Genomic DNA, 15596 nt, shown 5'->3' on the forward strand with positions numbered 1-15596 from the left:
TGGAAAACTCAGATACTTTGGATCGTCGGGGGTGTTATAAATTTTTAATTTACACTTGTTACAACATTTTATTAGTCTTAATACAAACCAGCGGTCTAGTAGTTGAGAAGTCGCGTCGGCCTCCTGTTCGGGGTTCGATCCTGGGCACGCACCCCTAACTTCAGGAGTTATGTGCATCTTAGGCCATCAAATCTTCAACGGTAAAGGAAAACATAGTAAGGAAACCTACAGCCTTGGAGTTCTTCATAATATTCTCAAAGGTGTGTAAAGTCTACCAATTCGCAATTGGTCAGTGTGTTAGACTATAGCCTAAACCCTTCTTATTCTGACGGGTCTCCTACCCGTGCTCAGTAGTTGCCTGGCCAATGGCCTAATGATGATGATGACAGTCAATATAATTAAATATTACTTTTTAGTGAAAAATATTTTTTAAATATTAAAATGGCCGATTTTTCAATCGCCAAATAACTTTTATCTAAGGAATAGTGAGGTATTGACAGTTGTTGTAAAGGAAATCTGTCAAAATGTGATTCCTAAGATAAAAGATGTTCCGGCGCAGCGCCTTGTCATGATTGTGCGATGGTGGTATTCGATGTAGATAATTAATTGCGTGTATTTTACAGTAGGCGTTATCTTGTTATATTGTACATTTGTGTGAATAGTCAGTTGGCCATTGTTTGCCTTTTTTTTTTTTTTGTTGACGCTGGGGAATGCATTTACGCATCCCCCCCGGAGGGAGGGTATGTGGGACTCACCGGCCGAGAGGCGACCGGAATACCCACTAAACCCCAGCGGCGCTACTGCGCGTCGCCTGACGACTGGGTCACGGGAACGGCCGAAGCAAACAACCGCGACCCAGCCAGCGACGTCTGCCAAGGCAGACCCTCCACCGGGGACCTGCTCGGTCCCCATCGACGCACCTCCGGGACGCACCAACGAAGTGCGTCCCCCGACCTTGGGACGCGCACGTCGCCCGCGTCCCATCCTCCGCTTCATCCACTGTGCCCTCTGCTAGTCAGAGGGACACGCGGAGAAACCTCCCCACCTGCCAGGTCATTAGCCATAGCCAATAATATCTCCGAAGAGAAATTATTAGCCATGTTACCGGGGCGCACCGGCCCGAACACTGCTCTTCCCCTCGGACGCATCCAAAAGGGACCAGCAGCATCCAGGCACACTGGGAGGTTACCTGGCTGGCGCCCCGGCCATTGTTTGCCTAAGAGGTGCCTAAAGGACATGTACAGACCGATTATTACAACAGCTACAACAGCTAATATCTAAAGTTAGTGTTTTATTTGCCCCAATGCATACCTAAATAAAGATGTTTGACGATTGAAAAATTTGGATAGTAACCAACCCGCATGTAATACGTAGGTATATCAACCGTAAATCCACGAGAAATTGGATTGCGAACGTCGCGTCGAGACCTGTGGCTTATCTCTATGAAGCTGGATTCCTTTCTTATTTCACTCATAGCAATAAATTGCGAGCTCTGGCTGAGGTCTTAAATTTGTTTTAGGCTTTAGCCTAACCGAGATCGATGTGCGCTGTCTCAGAAAGATATTGCTACCTTAATTTCGGGCTGAAATTAATGATACACAAGTACAGTAAGACTAGCTGATGCCCGCGACTTCGTTCGCGTGGAAAAAGAGTTTTTTTTAAATCCCGTAGGTTCTAGCAGTAGGTTTACCACTACAGGATAAACTCTAGGCCGTCTAGGTCAAAGTAGAAAGGGAAGCAAGTTACTTTTTTTCATTTTTAACCCCCGACCCAAAAAGAGGGGTGTTATAAGTTTGACGTGTGTATCTGTGTATCTGTCTGTGGCACCATAGCGCCTAAACTAATGAACCGATTTTAATTTAGTTTTTTTTGTTTGAAAGGTGGCTGGCTTGATCGAGAGTGTTCTTAGCTATAATCCAAGAAAATCGGTTCAGCCGTTTGAAAGTTATCAGCTCTTTTCTAGTTACTGTAACCTTCACTTGTCGGGGGTGTTATAAATTTACACTTGTATTTTTTTATTCAGATACCTACTATAGATCGTTTCAACGAATAGTTCCTATGGCGTTATGTTGGCTCCCCTTCTTCTGGCTTTCATGAATGAATGAAATGAAAATCAAATGAAAATAAACAAAATCTGCGTCTTCTCATGCCAATATGGTGCTAATGACTTAGACAGACAGGGGAGCCAACATAACGCCATAGGAACTATTCGTTGAAACGATTTATAGTTAGCCCTGGACAGCATTCTCACCTGGTGATAATACAGCCTCAAATGGAAGCGGAAGGTAACCTGGTAGGGGTATGGCAGTTGGCAGTTAAGTTACCTAAGTACTGTATTGTAGTTTTTACAGCGGTAGGTAATAAATCACATCGGTCACAACAACGTTGAAAGTTTCAGTCGTAAATCGTACACAGTCGTGTTTTCACTGCCATGTATTTATGGGGGTGTGTAAATCCGAGATATGATTTATATGTTTGCTTCGTAGTTGGCTATTGATAACCGCTTACATAGAGGTTATTGAGTAGGAAAGAGCTCCTCACGGAAAAGTATTAAGTGTCTATTATTATGAATCGAACTAATCTTTGATAAATAATAAGTAAAAATATTTTCCCCATAATGCCTTGAGCTTTCCGGCAAAGTAGCAACATACGTTGTGGTTTTTTATATTCAGATACAAGTTAGTCCTTGACTGCAATCTCACCTGGTGGTAAGTGATGATGCTGTCTAAGATATAAGCGGGCTAACCTGGAAGGGGTATGGCAGTTTCCATTAAACCCATACTCCTTTGGTTTCTACACGGTAATGTACAGGAACGCTAAATCACTTGGCGTCACGGCTTTGTTAGTAGGGTGGTAACTAGCCACGGCCGAAGCTTCCCACCAGATAATAAGATGGTTATTATAAATGGGACCAATGGGAGATCCCAAGTTCAATTCCCGGCAAGGGCAATTTGGAAAATCCATACAAATATTATAAATCCGAAAATGTGTGACTGTCTGTTATCTTGTCGGAAGGTACAAAGTTGTTTGCATCTCGGAAATGGACACCGGCTACCTTTCATCCCGGAAAATTAAAATAGTCCTGCAGGATTTTAAAGAAATACCTAAATCCACGCTGGCAATGTCACGAGCTTTATTATCCAGTTTAGTTAGGTTCTTGGGCTGTAATTTTTTTAAACTTTTTAAAGATTATACTTAGTTTAAATAATGTTGAAATAGTTATTAAAGTGAACAGAGTTAGTTTATATCCCTGGGACGGACATAATGTCTTCAGTTTCTTGGGAAGATCTTTTAGCCACAATGGATGTACAGTCAGCCACAACTTGTTTCTATAATATCATGTATGATGTTTTTGACTCATGTATCCCTAAAAAGAGTAGGAAAAAAAGTAGGGTTAAACGCTATCCAGTTTGGTTTACAAGCGATATAATACGAGAAACAGAATTGAAATTAAAATTGCATACTAAATGGATTAAGACTAAATGTGTTGAGACTTATATTAGGTTTTCAGAAATTAGGTCCAATTTGAAGGCTCGTATTCCAAAAGCGTTTGACGATTATATTAGGAGGGCCGAAAGTAACATTAAAACCAATCCTGTATATTTCTGGGACTTCATCAGTAGCCTTCGGTCTAAAGGGGGATTTGAACCTAACGTTACATATAATGGTAGTATGCACACAGGAGTAGATGCGGCTGAAGCCTTTGCGAATTTCTTTGCAAACGTGTTTCTGTCTGGGGTGCCAAAGTTGAGTGTAGTTGAGGCATGTCTTAATGACGGTAAGCTAAATAGTACTGTCTGCCATATCCAAAAGTTTACAGTAACCGACATAAAATATGGCATTGATAAACTGAAGCTAAATTGCTCAACTGGACCAGATAACTTACCAGCAGATGTTTTGAAAATGTGTCGAAAATATCTTTGTCTCCCTCTTTGTCATATACTTAATTTGATCTTAAAAACAGGACAATATCCTTCTCAATGGAAGCTGACCCGAGTTACACCAATACCTAAAAAAACCGGTACGACGTCCGTCCAGGAATTTCGTCCTATAGCTATTCTCTCAACGCCGGCCAAGGTATTCGAAAGAATCGTGCATAGAATGATAAGCCGGCAAATTGGTAATTTACTTCGTGACGAACAGCATGGTTTTAGGGCCAAGAAGTCTGTCAACTCCAACCTATTAACAGCTGCTGAGTACATATCGTCCTGCTTAGATAGAGGGCATCAAGCAGATGCCCTTTATTTTGATTACCGTAAAGCTTTTGATAGGGTAAATAACGATATTCTTCTTAGCAAACTCAGTGCTATTGGTTTATCTCCTCAGCTTCTACACGTGATTTCTGACTATCTCCGTGATCGTCAGCAATTCGTTCGCTATGGCATATATGAGTCTAAACCTTATCATACGCGATCCGGTGTAAGCCAAGGCTCTATTTTAGGACCCCTATTCTTCCTAATTATGATAAACGATCTTCCAGAATGTATAAAATATGCAAAATGTCTATTATATGCTGATGACCTAAAACTTATATTAGAAATAACTTCTGCCGAAGATTGCCTCAAGTTGCAACGCGATCTAACAGCTGTATGTAACTGGAGTAAAACGAACAAAATGGAATTCAACCGTGACAAATGTTCAGTCATGACCTTTGGTAAAGTTCGGTATCCCTTGATACATGAATATAAAATGGATGGAATTCCCATTCCCAGAGTACAAAATGTGAAAGACTTAGGCGTAACTTTTGATACCAAATTAACCTTCCGAGACCATATCAATACAGTGGCAGCTGACTCATTTCGAAGATTAGGATTTGTATTGCGTAACTCTCGGGAGTTCCATAGCCCTTTAGTAATAAGGTTACTATATTATGCCTTGGTCCGAAGCAAACTCGAAACAAGTACCTGTGTCTGGCATCCGTACGAGAAAAAATATGGACTTATGTTAGAAAAAGTGCAAAAGGCCTTCCTAAGATACTTGTATAAGCGTTGCTATGGATATTACCCCTTCCTATATCCAACCAAATTTCTTTTAGGTTGCTTGGGTTTTAACTCCTTGGAGGTCAGACGGACTAGCGACCAACTAAAAATCATGTGCCGAATTTTGCGAGGGGATGTCGACGCTCCAGACCTTCATGACCAACTCTGTCGTATACGAGTACCTAAATTAAATAATAATCTTCGTCCACGAAAGAATAAACTTTTCGTGGTACCAGTTCATCGTACTGTTGCTCGATCTATGGCACCGATACCGCGTTCATTGGCTTCCTTCAACGCGCTCTCGGATATAAATGATCAATGGGATCCATTCAATGACGGGTGGACATCGTTGGTTCAGGAGTTACTGAGGTACGCGGAGAGCATTGAATGAACAGGATCATTCAGTGCTCTCAGCGTACATACATTCAAAATTTAAAATCTTTTATTGTAACATATTTTGTTCTAGCTTTACCTTTTATTTTATTTTTCTCTTTTTGTATTTGTGTAATAATCATCTAGTTCGTGTAAGTGGCACTGCCGTTCAATTAGATGTAAAATAAAATAAATAAATAAATAAATAAATAGGCTACTTTTTGCCCGGAAAATCAAGGAGTTCCCACGGAATTCCTAAAGACCCATCCTTGTATGAAATCAATTTGTATGAAAGGTACCAAGGTAGCTCGCGTCCATGTAATTGACATAGACAACTTTTTATTCCGAAAAATCAAACTGTTCCCACGGGATCTTTGAAAACCTAATTCCACGCGGACGAAGTCGGGGGCATCCTCTAGTAAAAATGTTAAATACAACAATATAGTGATGCTCATTTTCATAAAGTTTATTTATATTCTCTCTTGACGCTCCCTCGTAATGCCACAGCTTTCATAGCACAAAGCCTTTGAAACAAAAGCATATACACCTACGTTGTTTTAGTTTAGTTTGTGTGGGGATGGTTTTAATTAAAAAATCGGTCAAGTGAAAGACCCGCTTACCAGTGGTGGCTTGTGTAGACGAATTTGAAAGCGCTCGGTACGTTAACCGTAAAGTTTTACCACGACATTTTCATATACCTATAGTACAGTCAGCAACATAGCCAGGTTTGTAGCCGTCCATAGTCGCTTGTACTGGCGGGTCCAAACCGCCATATTGATTTTTTTTCAAAAAAATAATTGGTTGTCTGTAAAGTCGGTTTACTGACGATAGTTGAACGTGACAACAAAGGCCGATTGTGCTTCTTTGTCGCTCGTTCCGCGCTCTCGCTTGCACTTCAAGCCTTACATGGAACGCCTCAGAGCTCGCTCTGAGGCGTTCCATGCGGCGTTCCCTCGGTAACGCCGCATGAGTCATGTTTTTTCGTGCGTGCAGCCGGCTTTATCGAATTATAAGACGTTGTCACGTCAAAAATTATGCAGTGTCAGTCGTCATGATGTAAGAGTTCTAACGATACCCCATACATCCAGGCATGGGGTATCATTAGAACAGATTTGTTCAGGCATTTAGAAATTATGGCGAAATAAAGAAACTCACATACATACCTACATAAATGAACCCTGTACACATTACGATCCTTTTTTGGGCAGTAGCGTCACGGCCTCATGTAGAACTATGAGTCGAAAGTATTTCACAACGATCGAATGTTTAAACATTACTTTATTTAGAACACCGAAAAGTTCATAAAATTTCACAGATACGAGTATCATCAAAATTCAGTATTCACTCCCATTCGTTCAGTTCACATTCACCGTTCACAAAGTTATTATTAAATACCGAACAATGTAGATAGAATGTATTGATTAAATATCGTTTTCACTGTACTTGTATTCGTAACTTTCAATCACCCGTTTGTTTTTTTTTTTTTTTAATTTGCGAGCAACGTGTGCATTTTATCATGCTATTTTACAACTTTCACTAGTATTTTTTTCTGTTTGAAAATACTGTTTTCGGTAACATTCGTTTATGTGAATATTACATTTAATATTTGATAGAAGAAGCTCATAAATATTGGTTCATACCTGATGTTTAGCCTGAAGCTCATAAATTTTGGCATAGGATACTTTTCATCCGAGCAAATCAAAGAGTTTTCATGGAATTTCTAAAAAAACCCAAACCATTTTTGGGAAAAATTGGTCAAGTGCGAGTCGCACCTGCACACATCGTACAAAAAATAATACTTACTTTTTATTTTCTTAAATTTTCATGGCGACCATTTTGAAATTTTTGTTATTTGTCAAATTATAGTGGCAATAGAAATACACATTCTGTGATCTCAACTTTCTACTTATTACAGTTGACGAGTTACAGCCAGCTGACAGACAGACGGATGGATGGATGGACAGCGGAGGCTAAGCGAAAGAGTCCCGTTGGCGCCCTTCGGGTACGGAACCCTAAAATTAAAACAAAAAAGTTATTTCTTGAACGATACATGATACAGAAACCTTTCTGTGCAAGTCTGACTCGCACTTGACCAATTTTTTTTAAAAAAAGGAACGGAAAAGGAAACTTTTCATAGCGACAATAAATATTCGTCACATTTGACATCTCTGCCAAAGCTCCCGCGCGGGTTTCAATCCATTTATTTTATTTACACCCAACCGCTTCCTTACCGATGTCAAGTTGTCACTTTAGCTGTACTAAATTCGGAAACTTCGAGGGTTTGTTTGAATGAACCCTCTTTGTAGTCGTTTCAGTAAAGAATTAGACTACAAATGTCGTCTGTTTGTTTTAACGTAGGTAACAAGTACCTAACCCTCCTTTTTAGGGATCCGTATCCAAAACGGAGCCCTATTAATTGAAGTTCACTTTATAAGCTCTTACTATTAAGTCTCATAAGAAAGTTCAGAGTCACTCAGCGGGTGATGGAGAGAGCTATGATTGGAATTTCTTCACGTGATCAAATCAGAAATGAGGAGATTCGTTGAAGAACCAGAGTAATTGACATAGCTGACGGCATAGCTAACGGGTTGCGAAGTTGAGGATTGAGTTGAAATGGCAATGGATAGGGCACATAGTTCAAAAACCCATAGACATTGGAATCCCAAGCTGCTGGAATGGCGACCTTACACCAAAAAGCGCAGCGTTGGAAGACCCTTCATTAGGGTGGGCAGACTGCATCAAACGAGCCACTGCATTAAAGCGGCGCAATACCATAGAAGGTATGTAGAAGTCCCTATAAGTGATCTATAGATCTGACTAACAGACTAAGACGTCTATCGGGTGATGATGATGATTTTTACGTCCATTATTAATTATATTTACCTATAATAACGTTATACTTACATATAATATCCATATAGAAAATGTAATTATAATATTTTACGCCAATATCATTATACAAAGCTCAAAGCCATGTCGTGTTGTTGTACAAAATTGGACTGCATGTTGTCCGCGTTTTACCTGAAACAATGAAAACGTGTTTATTAATAATGGTATTAAAATATATTGATAGGAAATCGTTTCGATGTAATAAAAATAAATTGAAATGAGTAAACTGAATATTAAGTTCCTTATAGTAAATACTTAGGTACCTATGTATTTTAAACTAGCCTACGCACGCGACTTCGTTCCAGCAGACCAGACCCGAGATTAAGAAAATATAGACGACCCTAAAAGAGGGGTGTTATAAGTTTGACGTGTGTATCTGAGTATCTGTCTGTGGCATCGTAGCTCCTAAACGAATGAACCGATTTTAATTTAGTTTTTTGTTTGAAATGGTGGCTTGATCGAGAGTGTAGTACCGAGAGGTAGTTCTTAGCTACAATCGAAGAAAATCGGTTCAGCCGTTTGAAAGTTCAAGTATCAGCTCAAGTATCAGCTCTTTTCTAGTTTTCTTATAGAGGTTTTTGTGTCGGAAGTTTTTTAAATTTTGAGTTATTCTACCTAAGTGCACTGAAAATAAGTCGGTCAGAAAAAGGAACGAGTTCCCACGGGATTTTTACAAAACACTCTACGCGGACGAAGTCGTGGGCAATCAGCTGGTAAGTATAAATATAAACTGTTGTCGTCAGTAACGTCCTAATTCAGTTGTTTGAAGCTTTAAATAGTATTGGGTCAACCTCGATACAGCTGCGACCTAGAATGCTCGGAAATCCGAGTTCAGCCACTTCAGCAATCAACTCTAATTTAACTCCATCATCATCACTATCAGCCGATAGACGCCCACCGCTGGGCATAGGTCTCTTGTAGGGATTCCCACACGCCACGAGTTTAGATGTCTTCTAATCTAATCCATACTAATGCTAATACTAATCCTACTTAATAATATAAATGTGAAAGTGTGGATGTTTGGATGTTTGTTACTCAATCACGCAAAAGCGGCTAAAATATTCGGTTCCAAAGTTACGCGGTCTTAAAAATTTTCATACAAATCTTTGAGCCCCTGTAATTTTAAAACTACATATTTTCAGAAAAATCTAAAACACCACAGACACAGATATTAGTTTCTAGAATGTCTGCAAAACTTCATGGACTTTGGTTGCTTAATATTCAAATGAAATTGGCACTACGATTGTATGAAACGAGTGACGGAGAGAGCCCTGTTAATAACTGAGATCATCTTGTACAGAGATGTCGTCTGGAATAAACTGATAGGGCGGAGGAAATTAATAAAAATACAACAATTCATAAAATCAATTTTTTTAATAATAATTATAAAGAAAACTATGTTACTTAATATTATTATTTACAATGTTTATTATTATATACAATGAGACAGATTTATGTTAGCGATATAATGCTCGTTTTAACAGTGCCTTAAATCTGAGCAAAGTTAAAGAACGCTTTTAGATCTCAACCTTAGAAACACAGCCAGCTAGGATCCTTTACCTCCCTAAAAGTATTCATTGTGACAGGTATAACTAACGGTGCTCTAAATTGAGATTTCACGGCAGAATTCCAGATCTTGGTTCATTAAAAAGATGTCGACAAATCGATTGCTTTTTCCTCTGAAAAAAAAAAAGATTTAATTTTAAAAAAGCATGATGCACTAGGACCTAGTGACAAGTCTGTTCATCTAGTGACTAGGTGAACTATGCTCAAGTAGGCAAGTAGTATGATAAGGAAGAAGTGGAATCAACCTCTGAAGAATAGGGAAGGCGAGTTATATCGGTTTGTTTTAAAAATTTTACTAATGACAGAAATCGCCTATATTCAAAACTAATTAAGTAGTTATTACAATAAAAAAAATAGCAGGACTTGCTTCCAAACTGGTGGTAGTTTTGACATACCATGAAAGCCACAAGTTGGCATACGGAAGTAAATATATTTTTTGAATTTGAAAATCGTACCTTCAACAGGGTAAGCGCCTCCGTTAAAGTAATGCGAAAGTGCTCTCCGTTTCAAAAATAAAACTAGGCCTAAAATTGTTGTTAAAACTATAACAGAAACAACGATGTATATCCAGTATTGGGACCTGAAAAAAGATTTATTTTTAAGCATCTAAACCACTGAACCTAACGCAAAAATATCATTGATATCAAGAATATCACCTAATCTTGGAAAATTGTATCTAAATATCAGGATCATCACGATTAACAGGGCTCTCTCCGTCACTCGTTTCATACAATCGGAGTTCCAATTTCATTTGAATATTAGGCAACCAAAGTCCATGAAATTTTGCAGACATATTCTAGAAACTAATATCTATGTCTGTGGTTTTCCAGATTTCTGTTAAAATATTTGGTTTCAAAGTTACGCGGTCTTAGAAATTTTCATACAAATCTTTGAGGCTCTGTAATTTTAAAACTACATATTTTTAGAAAAATCTAAAACACCACAGACACAGATATTAGTTTCTAGAATATGTCTGCAAAATTTCATGGACTTTGGTTGCTTAATATTCAAATGAAATTGGAACTACGATTGTATGAAACGAGTGACGGAGAGAGCCCTCTTAAGTAATAAAAATCTAAAACGAAGAATGAAATTTAAAACTTCATTGTTGATGAGTTATTAAGCTTCCACCTTAATTGTAAATGTGAAGTATCTACTAAGTAGTAATGCTTACCAATAACTTTTCGTAGAATTTACTAAAGAACTGCTTTCATTCATTTCAGTACTGTTGATAGATTTAGTAATGCTGTCATCTACATCTAACTCTTCAGTAACAGCTTTACTATCGACTGGTCCATCAGTTACTGCGTCATTATCACCGTAAGGAATGCTAGGACGGTATGGTGCATTTGAGAGATTATCATCTGTCACATCAGTGGTTGTTTGCCAATCATTTACATTTGGAACACAAACAATATGGTCACATTCAATACTGTCTTCAGAACAGTTCGTGTCGCAATTACAATCTCCGCCATTGATTGAAACATACTTTGCTTCAAATGGTTCACCGCAACTGCATACATCTGGCGCTAAACATGTTCCATTACATCCCTTACATTCAGGAATGCACAGCGATTCATTGAAAAAATCAAATAAGTTATCTTCATCTAACTTATAACCGTTGAAACATTGACATATATTTGGTGATATACACGTACCATTACCACAAGGTTTGTCACAGTTAGGTTCACAATCCCCCAATTCATTCTTGCTCCAGCCTTCCAAACATTGGCACAATTCTGGTTGTACACAAATGCCGTTCGGACAACCTTTAGAACAATGAGGTGCACATGTCCCATTCACTGTTATTTCATAAGAAGAGTTGCATTGGCAAACATTTGGACTTATACAAGTACCGCCTTCGCCACAACTAGGATCACAAACAGGGTAACATGCACCATCGTCGATTTTTTTATGCCATCCAATATCACAGGAGCAATTTTCGGGTCCAACACAAGTACCATGGAGACATTCATTAGAGCAATGAGGTATACAGGACCCATTAATATGTGGTTTATAACCACTGTGGCATTGACAAACATTTGGACCAGCGCATGTACCACCTTCACCACAAGCGACAACACAAACTGGTTCACAGGTATCATTTTCTACATTTTTTTCCCATCCATTGTCGCAAGTACAGATATGCGGGGTGAAACAAGTTCCATGAACACATCCGCTATGGCAGAGAGGAATACAGGATCCGTTTTCTGATTTTTCGTATCCAAAGTGACAATCGCAAACATTTGGACCGCTACATGTACCACCTACACCACAATCAAAATCACAAACAGGTGAGCAAACCTCATCCTCTGAATTTTTTCGGTACCCATTGTTACAAGTGCAATTTTCTGGGCTGACACAAGTTCCATGGAAACATCCACTTGAACAATAAGGTGTACATGTTCCATTTTCCGTCTTCTCATAGCCAAGGAAGCATTCGCAAACATTAGAAGCTATACAACTACCGCCTCCACACTCAGTGTCGCAACGTGGTAGACAAGCATTTTCCTTTTTATACCAACCATCATCACAGCTGCAGTTATCTGGACTCACGCAAGTTCCATGAGGGCATCCGCTGGAACAGTATGGCAGACAAAGGTTGTTCTCATTTTTTCTGTATCCAACAAGGCATTCGCATGTATCTGGAGCGATACACGTCGCGTTGACACAAGGCTCAGTACAACGCGGTTCGCAAGTGTCATTTTGCAAATGGTATCCAAAATCACATTGGCATTTATTCGGCTCCACACATTTTCCGTGCCCACAACTTTTATCGCACATAGGATAGCACATGTAGTTTGCGAGCTGATATCTTTCGTAGCAAGCACATTGGCCAGGGGCTTTGCAATAGCCGTTTTGACATGAGGGTCTGCAGATCGGTTCACATTTAATCCTGAAACCAATAGCTAGTTCATTGATTTGTGTGAATGTGAAGAAATTCTAATAAGACCGAAAGAGTTATCCCAATACAAACTTACTGGTTAGAAGGGCTTTCCGCTTGATAATAACCAAGACAACACTCATCTCTAAACTCCACGACGTTTCTCTGAAAAAATATTAAACATTTCAAACTTGTATCAAATCCTATCAAGGCGAAAGTATATCTGTACGTAGTTGAAATTCGTCGGACACGTACGAAGCGATTTGCTTCCCCGTTTCTAATCCAAATCGCAAGGATATGGAATGCCCTACTGGCGTCAGTTCTCCCCTCTACTTTTAATATAATAATAGGCTGAATAGGCATCTTTTAGATAAGTGCGCTCCATCTTAGGCTACATCATCAATTGCCATCAGGTCTGATTGCAGCCAAGCGCTAGTCCTAAAAAAAGGTTCCTAATCAAGTAAGCCATTTGGCCATTTTCTTAATTTAGATGATAGATAGATGCAATCTTTATTGCACACAATAACATGAAAAGGAACACAACAAAAAAGGAAGAAAACAAAAAAAAACAATTGTGTGCAAAGGCGGCCTTATTGCTTAGAGCAATCTCTACCAGGCAACCTTTCTTTTAGCTATTCTCACCTCTGAGAACCACCTTCGACAAGTAATGCTGGATTAGTTTAGGAGATTAGAAGAGATAAACAGATAGTCTTACCGGCACCGTCCTTACAGCTTGGTACGAACGCGTACGATATTTGGTGCAACGGAAAAAGCAATGACCGTTATAAGATTCCCGATAAGTTTGCATGTAAGTCTCCCGCACCCAGCGTAATAAACTGAAAAATTAAACATGCAACAGCTTGATCAATTTCTATAGCATTCACGGTCAACCAAGGGTGATTTAATGAAATTTTCTATAAAAGATTTTATCTATAGGTTAAAACTTATGAAGCTATTCAAATATATAATCAAACACAGCGCGTCGGTTTTTACCCCTGACCCAAAAAGAGGGGTGTTACCAAGTAGTGAAAATGATTAAACTTTACTTTTCAACTAAGAGTAAAGGCACTCTGTACCTACTCTAGACTTAGTAAAACTAAATTCAAATTCAAATTCAAAATATTTTTATTCAATTAGACTTTTACAAGTTCTTTTGAATCGTCAAAAACATCTACCACAATAAGAAAATAACCTTGATTTTTTTTTACATTTTAATCAGAAAACCCTCTAGATATTTGTATTTCAGGGTGCTTGAGTGTAAGTTAATAAGTTAATCTTGAACTATTTGCTATAACAAGTGTAAATTAAAAATTTATAACACTCCCGACGATCCAAAGTATTTGAGTTTTCCAAAACATCATTTTCAAATAAATAATTATGTATTTAGGCAACGTCCATCTTGACAGCTTGACATTTGTCAATTGACATAATATTAAGAACCTAACGGTTATCTAACCTTCTTTTCAACAAGAAAACTAGAAAAGAGCTGATAACTCTTAAACGGCTGAACCAATTTTTTTGGATTATAGCTAAGAACACTCTCGATCAAGCCACCTTTCAAACAAAAAAAACTAAATTAAAATCGGTTCATTCGTTTAGGCGCTACGATGCCACAGACAGATACACAGATACACAGATACACAGATACACAGACACACAGATACACAGATACACACGTCAAACTTATAACACCCCTCTTTTTGGGTCGGGGGTTAAAAACCAATATGTATATTTTTAAATTCCGATACAAGTTAGCTCTTGAATAATAATCCTCGAATAATAAATAATAAAATTGGCAAAAAATGAGACTAGGTACTTTACTAGCGTCTCATGGTAACTAAAGCGAAGATATATTTTGGAGTGTAAAAAATAAAGAAAAAAAAATTGAAATGGATGAGGTTCAATACCTTTGGCTTAAGTTAAACGGCGATAAGATATACCTCATTTTAGTGTTAGATGTTTGCCTTTTAAAAAAATTAATATATATCTCAAAGGTTGATACTCACTGAACTCTTCTACTACATATTTGACAATCCGCACAAGATAGCACAGCAATCAGCACAAACGCACTGGCTCTAAACATTAAGTTTGGCGGAAACATGTTGTATAACCATTATTTAAGCGTATTAATTTTATTTTCGCACCAGTATCGCTCTCGGAACAATGACAAAATGAGAAATTATTCACACAACACATTATTCTATATCGGAGGATTTTTTCGCCTACACTTTATTATCAATAGGGTGGCTATAATTTATTTTTGTATTACTCAATCTCAATTACATAAAAACCGACCAAGTGCGAGTCGTCGTTACGTTGCTGAATGTGCGTTGCAGTAGTGAAGGCATTCCGAAGCAGTGGTAGATGCTTTTGTCGATTCAAAAGTACTTGTAAACGTTTAATTGAACAAGATAAAGTTGAAAACTAAAAACCGACCGATATCGTCTTAATAAACGCTGTAATATTATAGTGAAATTTAAAATTTTCTTCTCTTTCATTTGACATCCCACTCGATACAATAGCAAAAAAATATTTTTGGACACTTTTTTTATGTAACATCCGTTAGGTCAACTTTTTTTGTATAAAATATAGCCTATGTCACCCGGACTTTTATAATGAATCAATTGACACCTCATTCATCAAAATCGGCCCAGTAGTTTAGGCGCTATGGTGAAACACACAGAATCTGCATACAAACATACAGGCGTATATACATACATACATAGACTGCTAAAATCATAACCCTTCCTTTTGGCTTTGCCGCAGTCGGGTAATAAAAATATTTTGAATTTTGAATTTTCACACAATGGGTATCGAACGGCTCGAGTTGCGGCGATGCCGATCCGTTTCCGCGTTGATATGTGTTAGTTACCCTACCCTACTTGTTACCCTTAAAATTCAAAATT

The 15596-nt window shown here is 38.3% G+C and overlaps 2 protein-coding genes across 2 annotated transcripts in view; both read right to left on the reverse strand.

The window, feature by feature from the left end:
* Positions 1-15596, reverse strand: part of LOC123867369 (centaurin-gamma-1A) — a 307921-nt gene that overhangs the window by 160284 nt on the left and 132041 nt on the right. The gene's annotated exons all lie outside the window — the stretch shown is intronic.
* On the reverse strand, positions 9689-14881 carry LOC123867373 (platelet endothelial aggregation receptor 1-like). Its single transcript, XM_045909377.1, has 6 exons — positions 14697-14881; positions 13406-13526; positions 12788-12855; positions 10981-12702; positions 10262-10386; positions 9689-9919 (listed from the first exon to the last, which is right to left on the reverse strand). Exons 1-6 carry the CDS (start codon positions 14789-14791, stop codon positions 9885-9887), a joined length of 2166 nt encoding a protein of 721 aa, XP_045765333.1. The 5' UTR covers positions 14792-14881; the 3' UTR covers positions 9689-9884.

The sequence above is a fragment of the Maniola jurtina genome, chromosome 8 (assembly GCF_905333055.1).
Source record: "Maniola jurtina chromosome 8, ilManJurt1.1, whole genome shotgun sequence".
In the NCBI taxonomy this organism is placed as follows: domain Eukaryota; kingdom Metazoa; phylum Arthropoda; class Insecta; order Lepidoptera; family Nymphalidae; genus Maniola; species Maniola jurtina.